We start from the raw sequence: 18,515 nt of genomic DNA, 5'->3' as shown, positions 1-18,515 counted from the left end.
TCGATCCCGGTCGCACAAGGGCCGTAGAATCCGGTGCCTGACGGCTCCCCGGCACGCGCCGTGGTTGAGCTACTGCTCCTGCTGCTTCCGTGCCATCGGCACCGCAGCCAGAGAGCTCGTCTAAGTCGGATCGCCTGGCACCAACACCTGCTGCGGCACCGACGACGTCGGCACCGTCGATCACGGTCCCACAAGGGCCGTAGAATCCGGTGCCTGACGGCTCCCCGGCACGTGCCGTGGTTGAGCTTCTGCTCCTGCTGCTTCCGTGCCAACGGCACCGCAGCCAGAGAGCTCGTCTAGTCGGATCACCTGGCACCAGCACCTGCTGCGGCACCGACGACGTCGGCACCGTCGATCCCGGTCCCACAAGGGCCGTAGAATCCGGTGCCTGACGGCTCCCCGGCACGCGCCGTGGTTGAGCTATTGCTCCTGCTGCTTCCGTGCCAACGGCACCGCAGCCAGAGAGCTCGTCTCAGTCGGATTGCCCGGCACCGACACCTCTGAGGCACCGACGACGTCGGCACCGTCGATTCCAGTCCCACAAGGGCCGTGGAATCCGGTGCCTGACGGCTCCCCGGCGCGCGCCGTGGTTGAGTTTATTGCTCCTGCTGCTTCCGTGCCGACGGCACCGCAGCCACACAGCTCATCTAACTCGGATCGCCCGGCACCGACGCCCACCGAAGCTCTGACGACCTCGGTACCGTCGATCCCGGTCCCATGAGGGCCTTCGAATCCGGTGCCTGACAGCTCCCCAGTATGCACTGTGGTTGAGCCTGCTGTTCCCTCCATGCTGGAGGCATTACCAACGGCGAGGGATCTCATTGCCATGACAGAGTCGATGCTGCCTGACCCCGGCACCGCCGGTGCGGGTAATACAGTCTCTTCATGTGACCATCCTCTGTCAGCACAGCAGAGTGGCACCGTTCATGATCACGGTCCCGCAGACACTCCAGATCCTGTCGGCACGCCCGACACCACTTGCAGTCCCGGTGCTGTTTTCCTCATCGGTACTAGTCGCACTCGCTGCACTGGTCGGTATCCCATTCGCCGACCCGCTATCGGCACCGTTCCGACTCCCGGCACCGCGACAGGTACCTTGACTCCTGTAGCCTCTCCCCGAGCCTCGAGATCTCGGTCGACCTCCAGGCACCATTCTGGGTGCGGGTCTGGATCTCGTTCCAGGTACCGGTACGCATCCCGGTGCCGGCTCCCGGTGCCGAGTTGGGCAAGGTCTGATAGAGTCAGAGACTCTGCCTGTGCCTTCTTTTAGTACCTTCATGGCCATCCGGACACGCATGCGTGTCATCCCACATGCGCAGATCTTATGCTCAGGACCACGATTCTGATATGATGGCCAGCGAGCGCCAGCCCGAAACCGGCCAAGAGTTCGCTGCCATCTTGGAGGACGGGGGAAAAGAAAAAGGTACCCAGAGCATCCCTCCAGGCCTCGTTCGATGCAGCAGACTCTGCAGCCAGGACTCTGGCCTTTAGTGTCGCCATGAGGTGCATCTCATGGCTCCAGGTTTTAAACCTCCGGCCGGAGCTGCAGTATGCCATTCAGGATTTACCCTTTGTGGTAAAGGCCTTTCGCGGCAAAGACAGCCCCAGGCTGCCAAGCCTAATGGACGATAGGGTCCTAATGCGCTCTCTCAGCATGCATTTGCCAGCGACCAAACGCAGGCCTTTCTGCCCCCACCCGCCATACTCTGTGCCTAGCCAGAGACAGGACTTTGGCAAACGGCGAGGCCAAGGCGGTCGCAGACGAACCTTCCAAGGTGCGCCTGAGGGCGGTGTACCAGTCACAGACCGGGATCCCAATCCCGCTTTCTCCTGGCGTGGCCCTAGTTAATTTCAGATCGCTAGATCCTGCGCACGGTGGAGCATAGATACCACCTCTAATTTATTCCAGCCCTGTCCCCGTTCAGGGACCCCTCTCACGAGCAATTCCTCGTACAAGAGGTGCAGATGCTGATGGACGAAAAGGGCAAGGGGTTTTACTCCCGTTATGCCCTAGTTCCCCACTCGAACGCAGGTCTCAGACCTTCCTAGTCCTGCACGGACTCAACCGGTTTAGGATAAGGTTGAAGTTCTGCACGGTATCCCTGGGAACCATTATTCCATCCTTGCCTCCTGGGGGCTGCTATGCCGCCCTGGATATGAAGGACGCGTACTTTCGCTACGCCATCTTCCCTCCGCACAGGAGATACCTCCGCCTTCTAGCTGACTGTCAGTACTTCTGGTTTACGGCCATAGTCGCCGCCTACCTTCGCTGATGTCGGATATGCGTTTTTCCGTATCTGGACGATTCGCTTATCCGAGGAGACTCTGAGACACAAACCACTCAGCGCGTGGGCATCGTCACGGTCTTATTCACAGGTCGAGGCCTGATGATCACTATAGAGCAATCCACTCTGGTTCCCACGCAGAGGTTGGACTTCCTAGGAGCTATCTTGGTCTCCTACCTAGCCGGAGCCTGCTTATCACAACTGCGGTTTTAGGCGATGGCAACAATCATCTGAGGTCTGCAGGCTTTCCCAACGACCTCGGCTCGTACTTGTCTCAGTCTCCTGGGTCCATGGTTGCCCGCAAGTTGGTAACCAAGCATGCCAAGCTCCGCCTCCGTCCTTTCCAAGTCCGACTCACCTCGGCGTACCACCCGGACAGGGAGCCAATGGTCATGGTAGTCACCGTTCCCTCGAGCACCTTAGGCTCCCTAGAGTGGTGGCTAACTCCCTCCCTGGGGTGGGCAGGGAGGCGGTTTCCTCCGCCCCAGCCCTCACTGCCCCTGACGACGGACGCATCATCTCTCTGCTCAAGTGCTCACGGTCACCTCCGAGCTTAAGGCCTTTGGTCTGCTCGGGAGCTGGCATTCCACATCAATGCCCCAAAAATGAGAGTAGTCCGCCTGGCGTACCAGGGGTTCCAGCGGCAGCTGCGAGGCCGTTGTATCTCGGTGTTTACAGCCAACACAGCGGCCATGTGCTTCATAAGTATCCAGGGAGGGACATGGTCCTCCCCCCCACTTTTTTGTCAGGAGGCCATCCATTTCCGGGACTTTTGCATGGCCTACTCGATGGAGCTGGTGACGTCCCTTCTCCCAGGCGTTCGGAACGTCTTGGCGCTTGGACTCAGCAGGTCTTTCCTGTCTTACGAGTGATCACTCTGCCCCATGTGAGGCGTTCTGCTGTCCAGAAGCGGAGATGTTTCCTCACATAGACCTGTTCGCTCACCGAGAGAGCAGAAAATGCCAGATGTTCTGCTCCTTCCAAGGTCTCTCCTCAGGATCGGTCTTGGGCGCATTCCTGATGCCGTGGAAAGGCCAACTCCATTATGCCTTCCCACTGTTCCCACTGGTTCATTAGGTCCTGCTCAAACTCCGCAGGGGCAGAGCGCGCATCATCATGATCACTCCAGAGTGGTCCAGGCAGCACTGATATACCACGTTGCTCGGCCTGTCAATAACAGACCCAATTACCCTGCCACCCCACCCAGACCTCATCACTCAGGGCAACAACAGGCTTCGTCACTCGGACCTGCAGCCTCTTCGCCTCACGGTGTGGCCGCTGCGTAACTGAGCCGGGGTGACAGGAAGCCTTCCACCTGGTCAACGTACCGGGCCAGGTGGAAGCATTTCTTCTACAGCTGCAATACGCTCGATCTTGCTCCTGCTGAGGTCTCGACCCCCTCTATTTGGCCTACCTCTGGCCTTCAGCGGCAGGTCCTGGCAGTATCATCGCTGAGGATACACTCAGCAACCATCTCTACCTTCCAGCCAGGCTAAGGTGGACGTTCCGTGTTCTCATGCTCTATGGGTTCGAGATCCCTCAAGGGCTTGGAGAGCTTGCACCCTCGGGTGCGCCGCCAGCCCCAACCTGGGACCTCAACCTAGTTTTAATCAGACTTATGTCTCCCCCAGTCGAGCCGTTCACGACTGGCCCTCTGATATACCCGTCTTGGACGACAAACTTTCCTCGTAGCTGTTATATCGGCCAGACGGGTCTCCGAGCTCAGAGCTCTTACGAGGGTTTCACTAGGTTTCACAAAGACAAGGTGCAATTATGACCGCACCCGGCTTTCCTCCCTAAGGTGGTTTCGGCCTTTCATGTTACCCACAGCTCAACGCAATGGGCACAACCATTGCACTCCTTGGACATCTGTGGAGTGCTCGCATTTATATTGCGCTGCCAGAACCATTTCGTAAGATGCCCCAGCTCTGTCACGGTAGCGGGCCAAAGGGAGGGCTTGCTTGTTTTCCTCTCAGAGGATCACATCTCGGGTGATGGCAGACTTCCGAACTTGTTATGATTTGGCTCATATTTTCCCGAAGCCACATCATCGTGCAGTTTACCAGGGCTCAGGCTTCATCTGCCGCCTTGCTGGCTCGTGTTCCTACCCACGAGATCTGTCGCGCAGCTCCATTGGTCCTCGGTCCATACCTTTGCTTCGCAGTATGCCCTGGTTCAACAGTCAGGAGATGCTGTAGCCTCTGGCTCAGCAGTTTTCATTCTGCCACATTTCACTCCGACCCCACCGCCTACATAAGGCTTGGGATTCACCTAACTGGAATGGATATGAGCAATCACTCGAAGAAGAAAAGACGGTTACTTACCTTTGTAACTGTTGTTCTTCGAGATGTGTTGCTCATATCCATTCCACACCCGCCCTCCTTCCCCACTGTCGGAGTAGCCGGCAAGAAGGAACTGAGGAGCGGGTGGGCCGGCAGGGATATATATCAAGCGCCATGATGGCGCCACTCTAGGGGGCGACCTGCCGGCCCACCGAGTTGCTAGGGTAAAAGTTTTCCGACGAATGTGCACGCGCGGCGCACACACCTAACTGGAATGGATATGAGCAACACATCTCGAAGAACAACAGTTACAAAGGTAAGTAACCGTCTTTTTTTGTATCTCTACACATTTATTCCAAAACTTTTACTAACCAATGATAATATCAACTATTAAATTATTTTATCTCCCCAATGGCTCCTCCACATCTCTGTTGGAGCCTGGAAAGATGCTTCAGTTCTTCCTTTCATTACACATTCCTGCCCACCCTTGGACTCCATGTCTCAATCACTAACCTTCTGGCTGAGGATGACGGGATGGAACTCCCTTCTGAGCCTGTCAGTGCAGCTGTCATCCAAAAAGTGAGCTGTTGGGCGAGAAAAGGCACTCCCTTCCCTCTGGATCTGAGCTAGCTACCTCATCTTGAAAGGATTTGTTACTCAGTGATATCAGCCTAGAGTGAAATACAGATCACTTGTCAGCATTTAATGGTAATACTTAAACACTTACATCACAAGATTAACTCCATAAAATGTGCAGCTTCTTTTTACCCTTGAAATTAGATGTTTTGAGAACAACGTAGATTATACATATAAGCCCCAATCAAGTATCCATTTAATGTCTGTAAAAGCAGCAGCGTCCTGTAGCACCTCATAGACTAACAGACGTATTGGAGCATTGTGTCCATTTATCCTTTTCCGTAGGGACTGTCCAGTTTGGCCGATGTACATAGCAGAGGGGCATTGCTAGCATATGATGGCGGCTACCCCTCTGATATTTAATGTCTGATGCATCCTCTATGAGAAGATTATTGCGGTAGAAATAAACCTATACAGAGAACAAGAAACTCTTTGAGTCCCAGAATGTCTGTTGCATTGTTTTGTTGGGGGAGTGAAGTATACTCTCTTATGGCAGTGCATGGGCCTTGACCATAAGCAAACAAATTCTCTGAGAACTGCTTTGCAAAGCTTCCTGACACCTTTGTAACCATGGGTCCTGCGTGGGTTCCTTTCCTCGCTGCTGCTTCTCGTCCCCCCACTCAGGGGCTTTACTCAGCAAAGGGGACAGTGATTAAAAAATGCTGACATTGTCTTACTTAATGATTCCACACAGAACTGGGAAAGGAATGATAGAACAGAAAATGGCTGTGCCCTCAGCCCCAACCCGCAGAGCCCAATTACTAGAGAGCATACAGGGGCTTCTGCAAGGTTAAGAGAAAAGGAGATGATACTATGGACCTGGCCTCTCTCCCTGTCAGAGTATGGCCTGATCTGAATGTCTTCTGCTCGCAAGAGTAGAGGTGACAATTTTCCATGTATCCCACATTTGGGGCAGCTAGAGGGCTGTGAGGAGCCTGTACCTTCACTTGCCACATCATCCTCCTTGCCTGATGAGGTAGTGGCAGGAGCGTCAGTTTCAAGACCCCCACCCATCGACCACAGGGCGCACCAAGACTTGCTTTGCTGGATTGCCCACACAATAAGCTTGCAGACAGAGGAAATGCCTGAAATAGAGGACTCAATAGTAGACATTCTTGCTCCAGAAGGTCCTTCCTGGGTGAAGTTACCACGAATAAAGACCATACCAAATAATAATAAAATCCTGTGGCAGACTCCAGCCTCCATTCCACACACCGCCGGCGGCATAGAGAGGAAATACTTTGTCCCATCTCAGGGATATGAGTACTTATTCTCTCACCCACCCCCTTGCTCCCTGGTGGTCATGGCAGTGAATGAAACGGTTACCTTGTAACTATTGTTCTTCGAGATGTGATGTTCACATTCATTCCAATACCCACCAACCTTCCCCTCTGTCGGAGTAGCTGGCAAGAAGGAACTGAAGGGAGGACGGGAACTCCAGGGGGCACTCCAGGGGGCTCTTGAGCCAACCCAACAGGAGCTGCTAAGGGAAAAAGTTTGATGACCGTGCATGCGGTGCATACACACCTGATTGGAATGGATGTGAACAACACATCTCAAAGAACAGTTATGAGAAGGTGAGTAACTGTTTTTTTTAAACACATCTTAGCTGGTCAGAATAAATTTATGGTGTGATACACCAAGATATTAACATGGTAGCTAAGATGTGTTTAAAAAAAACTTTTTTCTTCTTCTCAGCAAAGATAAGGACTTTTCTTAGATTGAAAATAACAAAACAAGAAAGACAAAAATAGTCTCCGTGAAAGAGCTACTTATCTGATGATACAAAGGTTAAAAAAAAAATTAAATGTATTGAATATGCCAATTGTTTTGACAAATAAGAATATGCAAATACATATTAATAAATAGTAAAAGAGACCTATATCAATTACAAATGCAAAAACTAGTAAACCTGGTACAAACAATCCCTGAGAACCCAACTCATGCATAAGTCTAATTAAGGACACAGTCTTGCAAAGTGCTGAACAACTTCAGCTTTCAATGAATTCACTGGGATTAAGTATTTTATGTGAGACACTGGTCACTTTGGAGGCAGGTGCTGTCCTGGAGTCAGGGACTCGGGCTGCATGGCTGTTTCATTGCTGCATTCTAGGCCCCTGTGGGGTTGGAGGGTCCCAAAGCTTAGGCTCCGGCCTGTGCCTGGAAGTCTACACAGCAATGAAACAGTCCCTTAGCCTGAGTCATCTGGCACAGGCCAGCCATGGGTTTTCTTTGCTGTGTAGACATACTCTGAGGCACCTAAGGCATTCTTTTGGGAATGAGTTAGGCCCCTGCCTTTCTCCATCCAAAAAGTCCAGAGGAGAAGGTGCCCACTACTCTCTCTCTGGCCCAGTGACTGTTTATCCATAGTGGAACAGAATCATTGGGCTAGAGAGAGAGGGGAATGACTCTGTAGCCCAGTGGTTAGGGACCCAGCATCCAGTCCCCCTACTCCAATGACTGTTTAATTATTGATACACCCTGAGGGGTCCCTACGTCAGAATATTTCATAGCTCAGTGGTCAGAACACTTTCCTGATAATAGACCCTTTCCCACCCAAGAGGAGGACTGAACCCAGGTCTCCCAAATGCCAGAAGAGTGCTCTAACCACTGAGCTAGAAGGGGGCTAATCCCCACCTCCTCTGAGCACACCTACCATGGCCACACCACACATGACGTAGGCAGATGAATGCCTATCTTCTGCAAAGTTTCTGAATTGCTCTGGGGCTTAGGTGGGAGATAGACATCTGTACACTTCGAGTGAGACAGCTGTGCACATACCCAGAGGCAGAAACATAGGTGCCTAGGGCATTTTTATCCGGAAAATGTAGGTGTTGAGTAAGTTTAGGTTCCTAAGGGGGTTAGGTGGGAGTTTTGTGGATCACAATGGAGCCAAAACTGGGATTTAGGTGAAGTCTGGTGTTTAGATCCCTAAGTAGCTTTGTGGATCTGGGCCTTAGATTCCTATCCTGCACTAGGATCTGCTACTGTTGTCCCTTGAGCCTGTGTGGAATCCCATTGAAGCGTAATCCAAAAGAATTTCAGTATGTTCTGAGCTGAAGCTAACAACCAGTGGTTTGAGCCAAAGCCCATTGACGTCACTGAAAAGAAGCCAACTGACTTCAGTGGGTTTTGGATCAAGTCCTTAAGAGATGCTCAGCACCTGTGAAAAATCAAACCGGGGTTGTCTGAATAAAGAGGTTAAAATGTGGTGTTTTCAGATACTTTGACCAATTAAACAAAACTTTTATATTTCTTTAAAAAATGAATTTCTCAAGTAATAACTCTGCCCATGTTCTTTTGTTTCAGAAAATGTCTAGTTATTTAACTTTGAAAAGCAACTGTTATACATGCACCTTTCATAAAAATGTTAATAACATAAAGAACCACTCATCCCAGTGTAAATGGAAGAATCATAATGGTTTTATTGAGGTCAGAATGACCCAACAGAATTATGTCAATAGTATCTTGTACAATATCCAGGTACAATGTGTAATTCCACAGATAGCATATTTGAAGCCCTCCAGGACTTAAAAAGCTCTTCCAAAAGATCTTGCACAATTCCCAGACATATCAAAAAGCCATGTTCAAGAATCATTTACAGTGAGAACTGCAGATCATGAATTCTGTGTTGAAAAGGAGTTGCAAGGGACATATTTCCTAGAAAGATCTGGCAGTTTTTTGGCAAAAATGGTTACAAGGTAGTGCATAAATAAAAGCAAGTAGCATTTTGGTTTGTTTTTTTTTATGATCACTCGATTCTGAAATCAAATCCAGCACATAGCAAGGTCCTATGTGGATGTAAACAGATTGTGCCACAATTCAATGAACAATGTCCAAGGTATTGTTCAAACATATAAGACACAATCTTTGTCCTGAAGAGATATGACAGCTCTATCTGCTAATACACATTTGTTTAGTTTCTGTGTAGTGCTGTACAGCATATTATCAACTGAAGGTTTTATTTTAAAGGTAGGTGTCATACATTGGTATTATGTCAATATGAGTTCCCATCTCTGCCCTATATAGTCTTACAATAGTACTTTTAAAAATAAACAAATGAAATGAAATATTAAAAACATTAGACTAGTCTAACATAATGGCTAGCCCAGTGGCTTAGTCTTTTGCACTACCATGTGGAAGTCCTGCTACATTCAATTTCTGATCCCATTTTTTCATACCCTGGGCTGGGAGTGCTGCCGTCTGTCCTTCTCAACTGGAAGAACAGTATGGGACTCTAAGAATGGGTGGTTTCTTTAGGTGCAGTACAATCCAGCACTATGATAGGGTTGTACTAAAGGAAAACCTATGGAAAAGCAATAGTTTATTAAATTGACCAAATTAAAAAGCCAAAACATTTACTTTAAAGGCAAGAATATAGTCTTCTAGTCAATCAGCTATTGCACTGGAGATAGTTATTGTAGCAGAAATAATATGCTGGAGTCTCTTGCACTAAGCCAGATAATTGAGACCTCATTCAACTTGTATGGGTGTACAAAGCAATACAAAATTAGCAGGAAAAGTATGTGAGGAGTACTAAGGGTATAATTTTGTTTGGCTTTTTAATATTGAATATTATGTTTTAATCTTTATTTTAGTTTTTCAGTTTGTGCAGTGCCAAATGCCTTAGCAGAATGGAACCTATGTAATGAAACTATCAGATAAGCTGGGTGAACATAAGAAATAATATCAAATATAATTAGCAGTCTGCTTACAAAGCTAGTCGTTTCCTATCAATCTCAATCTTCATGGAAATTTTACAATGGCATCTCAAAACTCATAATTTTCAGTGGGAGTACCTTGCCAATTTTTAGCTACACCAGTGTTCTAATTTAATTTAGGGTATGCAGTGTAGTTGTAGCTGTGTTGGTCCCAGGACTGTTTTTCATTAATGTAGGGCACTTTTGAAAGTTGTCCCTCCAGCCTCTGCTGTAGTTGCTGGGTTGTTCATTAAGATACAGATACCCTTCCTTAAATCCTCTTGCTGCTTTGGAGTGCCTATAGTGGAGGGTGTCTTGAAAGGCCTGGAATTCTCTGCAATAGTTGCCATTGGAACTGGAAGACAGAAGAGTTACACTGACAATTGGGATCTGTATCAGTCTTTTGTTGAGAATTTCAGTGTGTGTGCAGGAATTTCCCTCACTTTTCTACTGCAACCAAATTACACATAAATGGTGGATTTATTGGAGTTGTAATGTTTTCATGGTTAGATTATGATACCCTTATCCTGAAAAGTACCCTATATCACAAGTAGTCTCATCATACTGGGGGAAAACAGGAACAGGGTACTACTCGATGTGAGAAGGGTATCACAATCTACTTATAAACTTATATCCCATAAACTTTTTACTTTTGAATCTTTGTTTTATTCAATACATAAATCTTCACACCACCTGCTACTAATAACTTCCTACTCCTATTTTCTACCCCTTGACTCACAATATGATTTGTGTCTACATTTCTCTGAGCCTTTCAACTCCAGAGTGGGAATGATTAGTCACGTTTGATGCTATTTTGCCCATCATAGTATTACAAGTCTCCTCCGGTCAGCATTTAGGGGCAAATGGAGCAGCATCCATAGTGCAAGGTGGTGTCATCCCAAGAAAGGAGTGAGATTTGGTGAGGGGGAAGAAACACAAGAGGGCACAATTCCCAGAAAATTGGGGGTACAAGGCCACCATTCCAGTCAGAAGGGCCCCATCTGTGGCAAGCAAGGGATGAAAGGGCCCAGATTGAAGAAGAAAGGAAGACACCAGGGTCCCATCCACCATGGATGGTATTGAGGAGCCACAAGGGTACCCTCACCCAGTGGCAAGGGATAGCTAGAGTGACCAGATGTCCCAATTTTATAGGGACAGTCCTGACTGTGGGGGCTTTTTCTTATATAGGCTCCTATTACCCGCCACCCCGTCTTGATTTTTCATACTTGCTGTCTGGTGGTCACCCTAGGGATAGCTGAGGGGGGCTTTTCCCTGGGGGGAGTTGAAGATACACAGGGAGCTCTATGCTCAGTAGTGTTGGGGGGAGGCAGCCCCATGGGGTAGTGAGGACATGGGGGCATCCCCAAAGGGCAAGGGGAATGCTAAGGGGAAGGAAGCCGCCTCCCCAAGGAGTAGTGAGGACATGGGGGCATCCCAGTGGAAGGGGGAGCTGACAGGGCAGGCACCCTCTTTCCCCCGTGGGTAGTGAGGACATGGGGTACTGAGGGGAGCACGGGGCCCTTTTCTCCGAGGCAGGAAGGAAGCTGCGGGGGGAGACTCCAGCTCCACTTGGGGGCTAAGCGGCTACCAGGCCCAGTCCCTGAGGAAGGGAGGCGGCCGGCCGCCGCGGTACGCGCTGTCCCGGGCTTTGTTGTCCTCGCCGCCAGGGCCCCGGGCAGGGGGCGGGGGAAGGCGGCGGCAGCAGCGGCGGCGGCGCCTCCTCCTCGGCGCTGGCCCCGCTTATGGCGACGCTGGGCACATCCGGGCTTCTCCTTGTCCGGCGGCCACCGCCGCCGCTGCCCTGAGCTCTCAGCGCGACTCCATTAGCGCGTCCCCGCTTCCTGCCCGGCCCAGAGGCAGCGCCGAGCCCCAGCAGCGGCCGGGGACATGTCCAACCAGGGGGCCCGGAGGAACGGGCCCGTCAAGCTGCGACTGACAGGTGAGGAGGGGCCGGGGAGCCCCCGGGACCGAGCCTGGGGCCCGCCGAGCCCCGGTCTGCTCCGGCCGCGGGGACGGGAGGAGGCCGTGGGAAGGCGGAGAGGGGGGGCAGTGGTGGCGGGGAGAAGGGGGCCGGGGGCCAAGAGCTGGGCTTTGTGAGGGGACGGGAAGGGAGTAGGTGGCGTGGGGGGGACCCTGGTTTGGGGGGTACCGGGCTGCTTTGGGGAGGAGGAGGAGATGGGTGGGGGCGGGAGCTGTTGTGGGGAGCAGATTGGGGGCGGGGAGGTCTGATTTCGGGGGGCGGGCGGGCGGTGTGTGGGGCGAGGGGGGGAGCGCGGCTGTTCGGTTGGCGGCGTGGAAGGAAAGCGAGACACCGGGAAAGCCCCTTTCTCTGTGTTCTGAGCACCGCGAGCGGCAAGCCCAGCCGGAGAGGTGGGCTCGAGCTCCCTCCATGTGTATTTGAGATTGAACCTGGGGCTTGGAGACTCAGGCCTCGGGGAAAAGTAAACTCTCTCCCAACACCCCCCCGCTGCCCCCTGCTCCGCAGCGGGGGGCGGGTTGCTCAGGGGTCCGTGGGCCGCGAAGGAAACGTCTTTGCACGGAGCTTGTGTGAAGCGTTGCACCGGCATCGATTATCAAAGCGGATTGTTTACTCTAAGTAATAAACACGCCTGCGTTAGGAGAGGTGAAGCCCTGGGCAGTGTGTGTGTGGTGGGGTGGAGGGATTGGTGCCCTCCGCCTCCCTGTATTCAGATGAAACCTGAGTTCCTTAGATTCATGGCACGCAGCCTGTAACATGCCGGATCTCTTTCTGGAATAGTTGTATTTTTTAGGGAAGAGGGAGGGGGGCGGGCAGGAGGCCATTGTAACTTTTTAGGCGCTAGGTACCTTAGGTTGTTTCTCACCCTCTCCGACCGTCTTTTCTGCGTAATCGTGAAACAAACTATCAGGCCTTTTGTCCCCTTTGTTTTGATCTTTTGTGTTGCTGTTTTCAAGTCAACTTCCTTAGTTGAGATTGTAAACAATTCGTTGGATATAGTTCCTCCTTCTATAGGAAAAATACCTTTTTAAAAAAAAATTTAGCCTTTAACAATATTTATGTATATTGTATACATAAAAGTAAACTATTTCCCTCTACATGCTGGGAAGGAAGAAAGACATTTCTGTTTCTAAATACTTGTAATGTGCTTCTTTTGTAGTGATGAGGGCAATGTAAGTAGATAAATATGGAGAAACGTTTATAAATATGGATAAAGCTTGTCTGCCTTTGAAAAATAATCACTGAAGACTTGCGAGATGAGTGAATTTAAAAAACACATTTTGTACCCTAAATTGTGCATGAAAAGACCAGTTTTAAAATAAATATTTAAATTGTTTGTCTTCCAACAACTTATTGAACCAAGTTAATGGCTGTGCTTTGCAAAATAGATTAGTTTTAAAAAAGTTGAAAAATAGTTACTGCATTTTTGAAATTATGTAATTTTAATAGCATGTGCAGAATTTCCATTTTAACTCCTAAAGCAAAACATTTCTTAAAGTTACTGCATTTAACTTTTTAAAATAGCTTTTTTTTTTCTAGACTACTGTAGACTTTTTCTTATAATATAATGTAAGCAATTATAAGTAATTATATTTTGGAACTTATTTGGACTAATCTTGTAAAAGAGGGGTTTATGCAGGGCCATTATAGTGCTGAACTCCTGAGAAATAAACTTTTGAGATGAGTGTAGCTGGGCTGTGTATGGGACAATACTAGTTTTTAAAATACTGTTTTGCACTTTTGGGTCTCTGTCTGATTGCTTTTCTAATAGTGCTCAGAGAAACTAAGCTATCCTATAAAAACTTTATAAATCTACTGTGGCCTAATGGAAAACTGTGAACAAAACTGTTTAAGGAATTGTCCTTTTTCACCTCAAGAAAAGGCATATATATTTGTAAGAACAAATATGCTATTTTTGCGCGTATGTCCTTGCTAATAAAATATGGGAAGAGAAATACTGAAAAGAAAATACACACAAAATTGTCTTCAGAAAGAATCTTGCAACCTTAATAACTGTTAGGAATTGGTACTGAGCAACTCTGATTTTCAGAGATTTGCATGAGGCATCAGTCTGTTTCTTAATATACATGTGATATGTTGAAGTATTTTGTGCTTTCATTAATTGGAATTGATTTACATGTAAGGTCAGTTGTTAAAAGGAAGTTTTACATGCTTAAGAAAAGTTGGTATAAGTGGTGAATTGATTTTATTAATTGAACTGATGTCAGTTCTTGCTTGGGAACAGTCTGAAGTACTCTGTGTGGTTTTGATTACCCATTTTGATTGGAAAAGCAGTCTGAGAACTCTTGAATGCTAAAATTGTTTGGAATTAAAATCCTTATATTCCAGTGTTTTGTAAAGTAATTTGCTCTCTAAATCTGACACATGTTATTTAATCTTAATTTTCTTTGGCATTATGAAACTAGCAGTCTTCTGTTTTGGCTTGAGCATTGATAGGATTAATTCTGTAATCAGTGTGTAATACTTTTTTTTTTTTGTTCATTATCTTTAAACTGGATGGTGTAGATTTAAAAAATGCATTTCAGGAACTGGATTCAATTAGCAGTTTTTCAGGACATAAACATTAAAGGTTTAGATGGAAAACGTTGTTTTGACTGACTGGATAAATGACAGGATAGTGTTTGATGTGGGTCCAAGAACTGATCTGGAGCTCATGCCCAACTTCTCAGTCCATCTTAAGGAGCCAAATAAAATATTTAACCTAGGCCTCATTTTGCAGAAGAGGTTGAGTCTTTGTTGGGACCTTAAGAAAGTTCTGAGAAATGTCTGGCATACCTTTACACTAAGTGTTTAACAGTTTATTTAGGTCTGGGTTCCATAACAGGGGAAAAACCACGGTGGTGGCATACTTCTAGTAACTTTTTATTTAGCTTACGGTATATCTAGGCTATAAGTTTCTTCTAAGGTTATTGATCTTTTGCTTTTAGATAGATGAAGATAAATATCTCCTAGTCCCTTACTGACATGTACATTGGTGTATTATGCACTGTCTTGAGGTAGAAAGTTGCAGGATATTAGACAACTGTCAAAATATTAAATATGTTCAAATACATTTTTTTAATTAAAAAAATCTTAGTGTAAAGTTTAAATGATGGATTTTGATCTCATTTACACAAGTATAACTCAGATTAGTCTGAGCTCAGTAGCTGGTTCTATGTCTGTGTCTACACTAAACGTTTTCTTACCTTTTCCCACTATGGGTTCACTGTTTTAGCCCTTCCCATGGGAAATGTAGTATAGGCAAGGCTTCTGCAGCCAGTAGCATTTTTACTACCATCTTATCTAATCCTCTTTAGAGCCTGTTTAGGTGACACTCTGATAGAAACTCCAATATATGATGAAATAGTCACTTGTATTGTATGTTCCATAAAACACAAATCATACACTTTAATTAGCTTCATATGAGGGAGAAGCAGAATCTGTTTACAGGGGTTAAGAAAGTTTCTCATTCAGTGTTGCCGTATCCCCAATGAGGAGGCTTATGTTTGGTTGATAAAGGTAACTGCATAGATATAATATATTTACGGTATGTCTACACTACCACTCCTACATTCCTCCTAGCAGTGAGTCTTAGGGTATGTCTATGCTGCTATTAGACACCCACGGCTGGCCTGTGCCAGCTGGCTTGGGCTAAGAGGATGTTTAATTGCAGTGTAGATGTTCGGGCTTGGGCTTCAACCCAGGCTCCAGGACCCTTCCATCTTGCATGGGCCTAAAACCTGGGCTCCAGCCTGATCATCTGCACCACAATTACACAGCTCCTTAGCCTGAGCTTTGTGAGTCTGAATCAGCTGGCACAGGCCAATCACAGGTTATTAATTGCAGTGTAGAGATACTCTTAGAGTCCAGCTCAAGAGACTTGGGCTCACGGCGCTCATGCGATGGGGCTAAAAACAGAAGTGTAGACGTTCCCATTCAGGCTGGAACCCAGGCTTTGAAATATGGGGAAAGTCTCAGAGCCTGGGCTCCAGCTGGAGGGGAAATATCTACACTTCTATTTTTAGCCTTGTAGCATGAGCCTGAGTTAGTTGGTCCAGGCTCTGAGACTCGCGTGAAGACATAACCATAGACTTTTGTAAGGCTTTTGACTTAGTACTGCCTGATATTTTGATTTAAAAAAAAATTAGTGTACAATGTCAATAAAGCACATGTTAAGTAACTGACAGATCTCAGTAAGTAGTTGTCAGAGAGGATTCCTAATCAAATGAGGGTGTTTTTCGTGGGATTCTGCAGGGCTTGCTGCTAGTCCCTACTCTATTCAACATTGTCATCAATGATCTGGGCATGAATATAAAATCACTGCTGATAAAATTTGCTGATGACACAAAGAATGGCAAAGAACGATGAGGATAGAGTTGTCGTACAGAGTGGTTAGGATTGCTGGGCCCATTCAAGCAAAATGTGTTCTATGGCCAAATGCAAAATTATACAGCTAGGAACATGGAATGCAGGACCATACCTACAGAATGCGGGAGGGAGGGAGGGGACTAAATCCTCAAAGCAGCAACTCTGAAAAGGATTTAGTGGCTCTAGTAGACAAGCAACTCAACATGAGCTTCCAGTGCTATGCTGTGTCAAAAAGGGCTAATGTGATCTTTGGCTATATTAACAGAGTAGTAATAAGTAGGGGCAGGGGGGTGATTTTTACTTCTGTTTGTGGCATTGATGAGACTGATATAAGAATACGATGTACAGTTCTGGTGTCACCATTTTTAAAAGGATGTTGAAAAATTGGAGAGAGTGCAGAGAAGAGCCACAAAAATAAGAAAATAACTGGTACTAAAGAGGTCTTTAAATGAATGGTGAAGTGCATAAAGAGAACCAATAGCTGGAAGCTGAAGCCAGACAAATTAAAATTAGAAATAAGGCACATTTCTAACAGTGGAAGTGACAGATGATTGGAAGAAACTACCAAGGGAAAGTGGCGCATTCTCCACCTCTTGATACCCACATGTCAAGACTGGATGCCTTTCTGGAAAATCTGCTTTAGCCAAACACAAGTAATTGGGCTCAATACAGGGGTAACTTCTTGGATATTTAATGGCTGGTGATATACAGGTCAGACTAGATGAATCAGTGGTCCTTTCTGCCCTTCAGCTTTATGGAAAAATATCATCCAGGCAGCACAGGTGAGTGCCCTAGTGTAGACAAGACTGCAGTGGCTTCCAGCATTTTACTAGTGTCAAACTAGATGTCAGAGCCTTGTTTAAACCAAGACTTCCACCTGTAGAGCAGAACCAGTGGACAAACTGAGCTGGTTGGATTTTGTTTCTAAAATTTTAGTGTAAATCATTCCGAAGTTCTTATCCAGCCCCCACCCCAAATTAAGTGAGAGTCTTTCTATAGACGTAAGGGGAATAGGTAGGGCCCTGTATGCGGAAAGTTGGTTGGTCCCTAAATTTGTGATGTTTTGTACTACTGTTTTTCACATTCCCATGAAAACTGCCATCTTCCTTACTGTGACCCTTTCACCATCAGGCTATTGCAATTGTTATCCCTTTCTTGCAGCTGTATGGACAGCTGAATGTTTCCTTGTGGAGTCTTCGGCATTTCACCATGATCGTGAGATGCCTGACCTCTGAGTGGCTGGTAGGGTTTAATCTTGATAATCTCAGATAATGGGTGCCAAAGTAGTTATTGTCAGCCCCCACTATTGGTGGAGCATGCTCCCTTCTTGCCAAAGAAGATCACAGTTTTGATGCACTTCTGAACCTCACCTCTAACTGTTCTTAGATTTTCAGTTACTTGTATCACTCATTTGAGATTAGCTAAGAGATTGCACTATTTTCTTGATGTGGACTTTACCAGAGTTATTCATACCTTTCTGGCTTCCAGACTGGACTTTTAGTGTTTGCTTCCTGTGAAGGCACTTTGAAATGTCAGCTGGCACAGAATGGAGTGGCCCCATCCGTCTAATACAGTGGTTTTCAACCTGTTTCCTATTGTGGGTCGCATATGCAGCTCTATGTGGTCTGCATCCACATAGTATATATACTACCTGTATGGCCTTGAGGATGTCACGTGGGCCTCAAGTGTGTGCTGATTGGGCGGCAAGCAGCCCATGGGCCCCCGGTTGAGGACTACTGAGTTAATGAAATGAGTACATCTCTTCTATACTGTATTCAGTGCACTGACTTCGTAGCTTTTTCTGGGTGTAATTCAAGATGTGTGTTAATCTATAAAACTTGGTATTCTTGACATGTGACAGCTTGTCTCCCTATGTATCATGATGACTCAGATCATTTGAGTGACACACGGCATTCTTCCCCAGAGTCAGAGGGTATTGCCTTCACAATATTTCCAGCCCCTGGAGAGCTCAGTACTTGATTTGATACCTCAGGAGCTGACTGGAAATGTTAGTGCAGTCGGGTACTGGTAGTTGGAATGGACCATGGTTGAATGGGTTAGGGGAGGGAAGGGGCCCAACTAAAAATCTCTTCTTAAAAAAAATAAATAAATAAAAAAATTGAAGAACATGGGGAGTTACCAACCTGTTTTCCACTGGAGTTTTGTGATCTAAAAATAGAGATCTGAGTGATTTATATCTTCAAAGAAGCAGAATTGCAAGGTAAATAACTTTCCCTTGCTACTCAAACATTAGATGTTTACACCA

At 47.1% G+C, this 18,515-nt stretch overlaps 1 protein-coding gene across 2 annotated transcripts in view; it reads left to right on the top strand.

Moving 5' to 3' along the window:
• Positions 1–11,622: 11,622 nt before the first annotated feature.
• Positions 11,623–18,515, top strand: part of SMURF2 (SMAD specific E3 ubiquitin protein ligase 2) — a 103,330-nt gene continuing 96,437 nt past the window's right edge. For both annotated transcript variants that reach the window (XM_050920695.1, XM_050920694.1), the window contains exon 1: positions 11,623–11,842. In XM_050920695.1, coding sequence (XP_050776652.1) covers positions 11,791–11,842 — 52 coding nt within the window. In that variant the 5' untranslated portion in view covers positions 11,623–11,790. The remainder of the gene's footprint in view (positions 11,843–18,515) is intronic.

The sequence above is a fragment of the Gopherus flavomarginatus genome, chromosome 12 (genome assembly GCF_025201925.1).
Source record: "Gopherus flavomarginatus isolate rGopFla2 chromosome 12, rGopFla2.mat.asm, whole genome shotgun sequence".
Taxonomy (NCBI): Eukaryota; Metazoa; Chordata; order Testudines; family Testudinidae; genus Gopherus; species Gopherus flavomarginatus.
The sequence above is the reverse complement of the archived record's forward strand: the minus strand, read 5'-3'. Positions and strand labels throughout refer to the sequence as shown.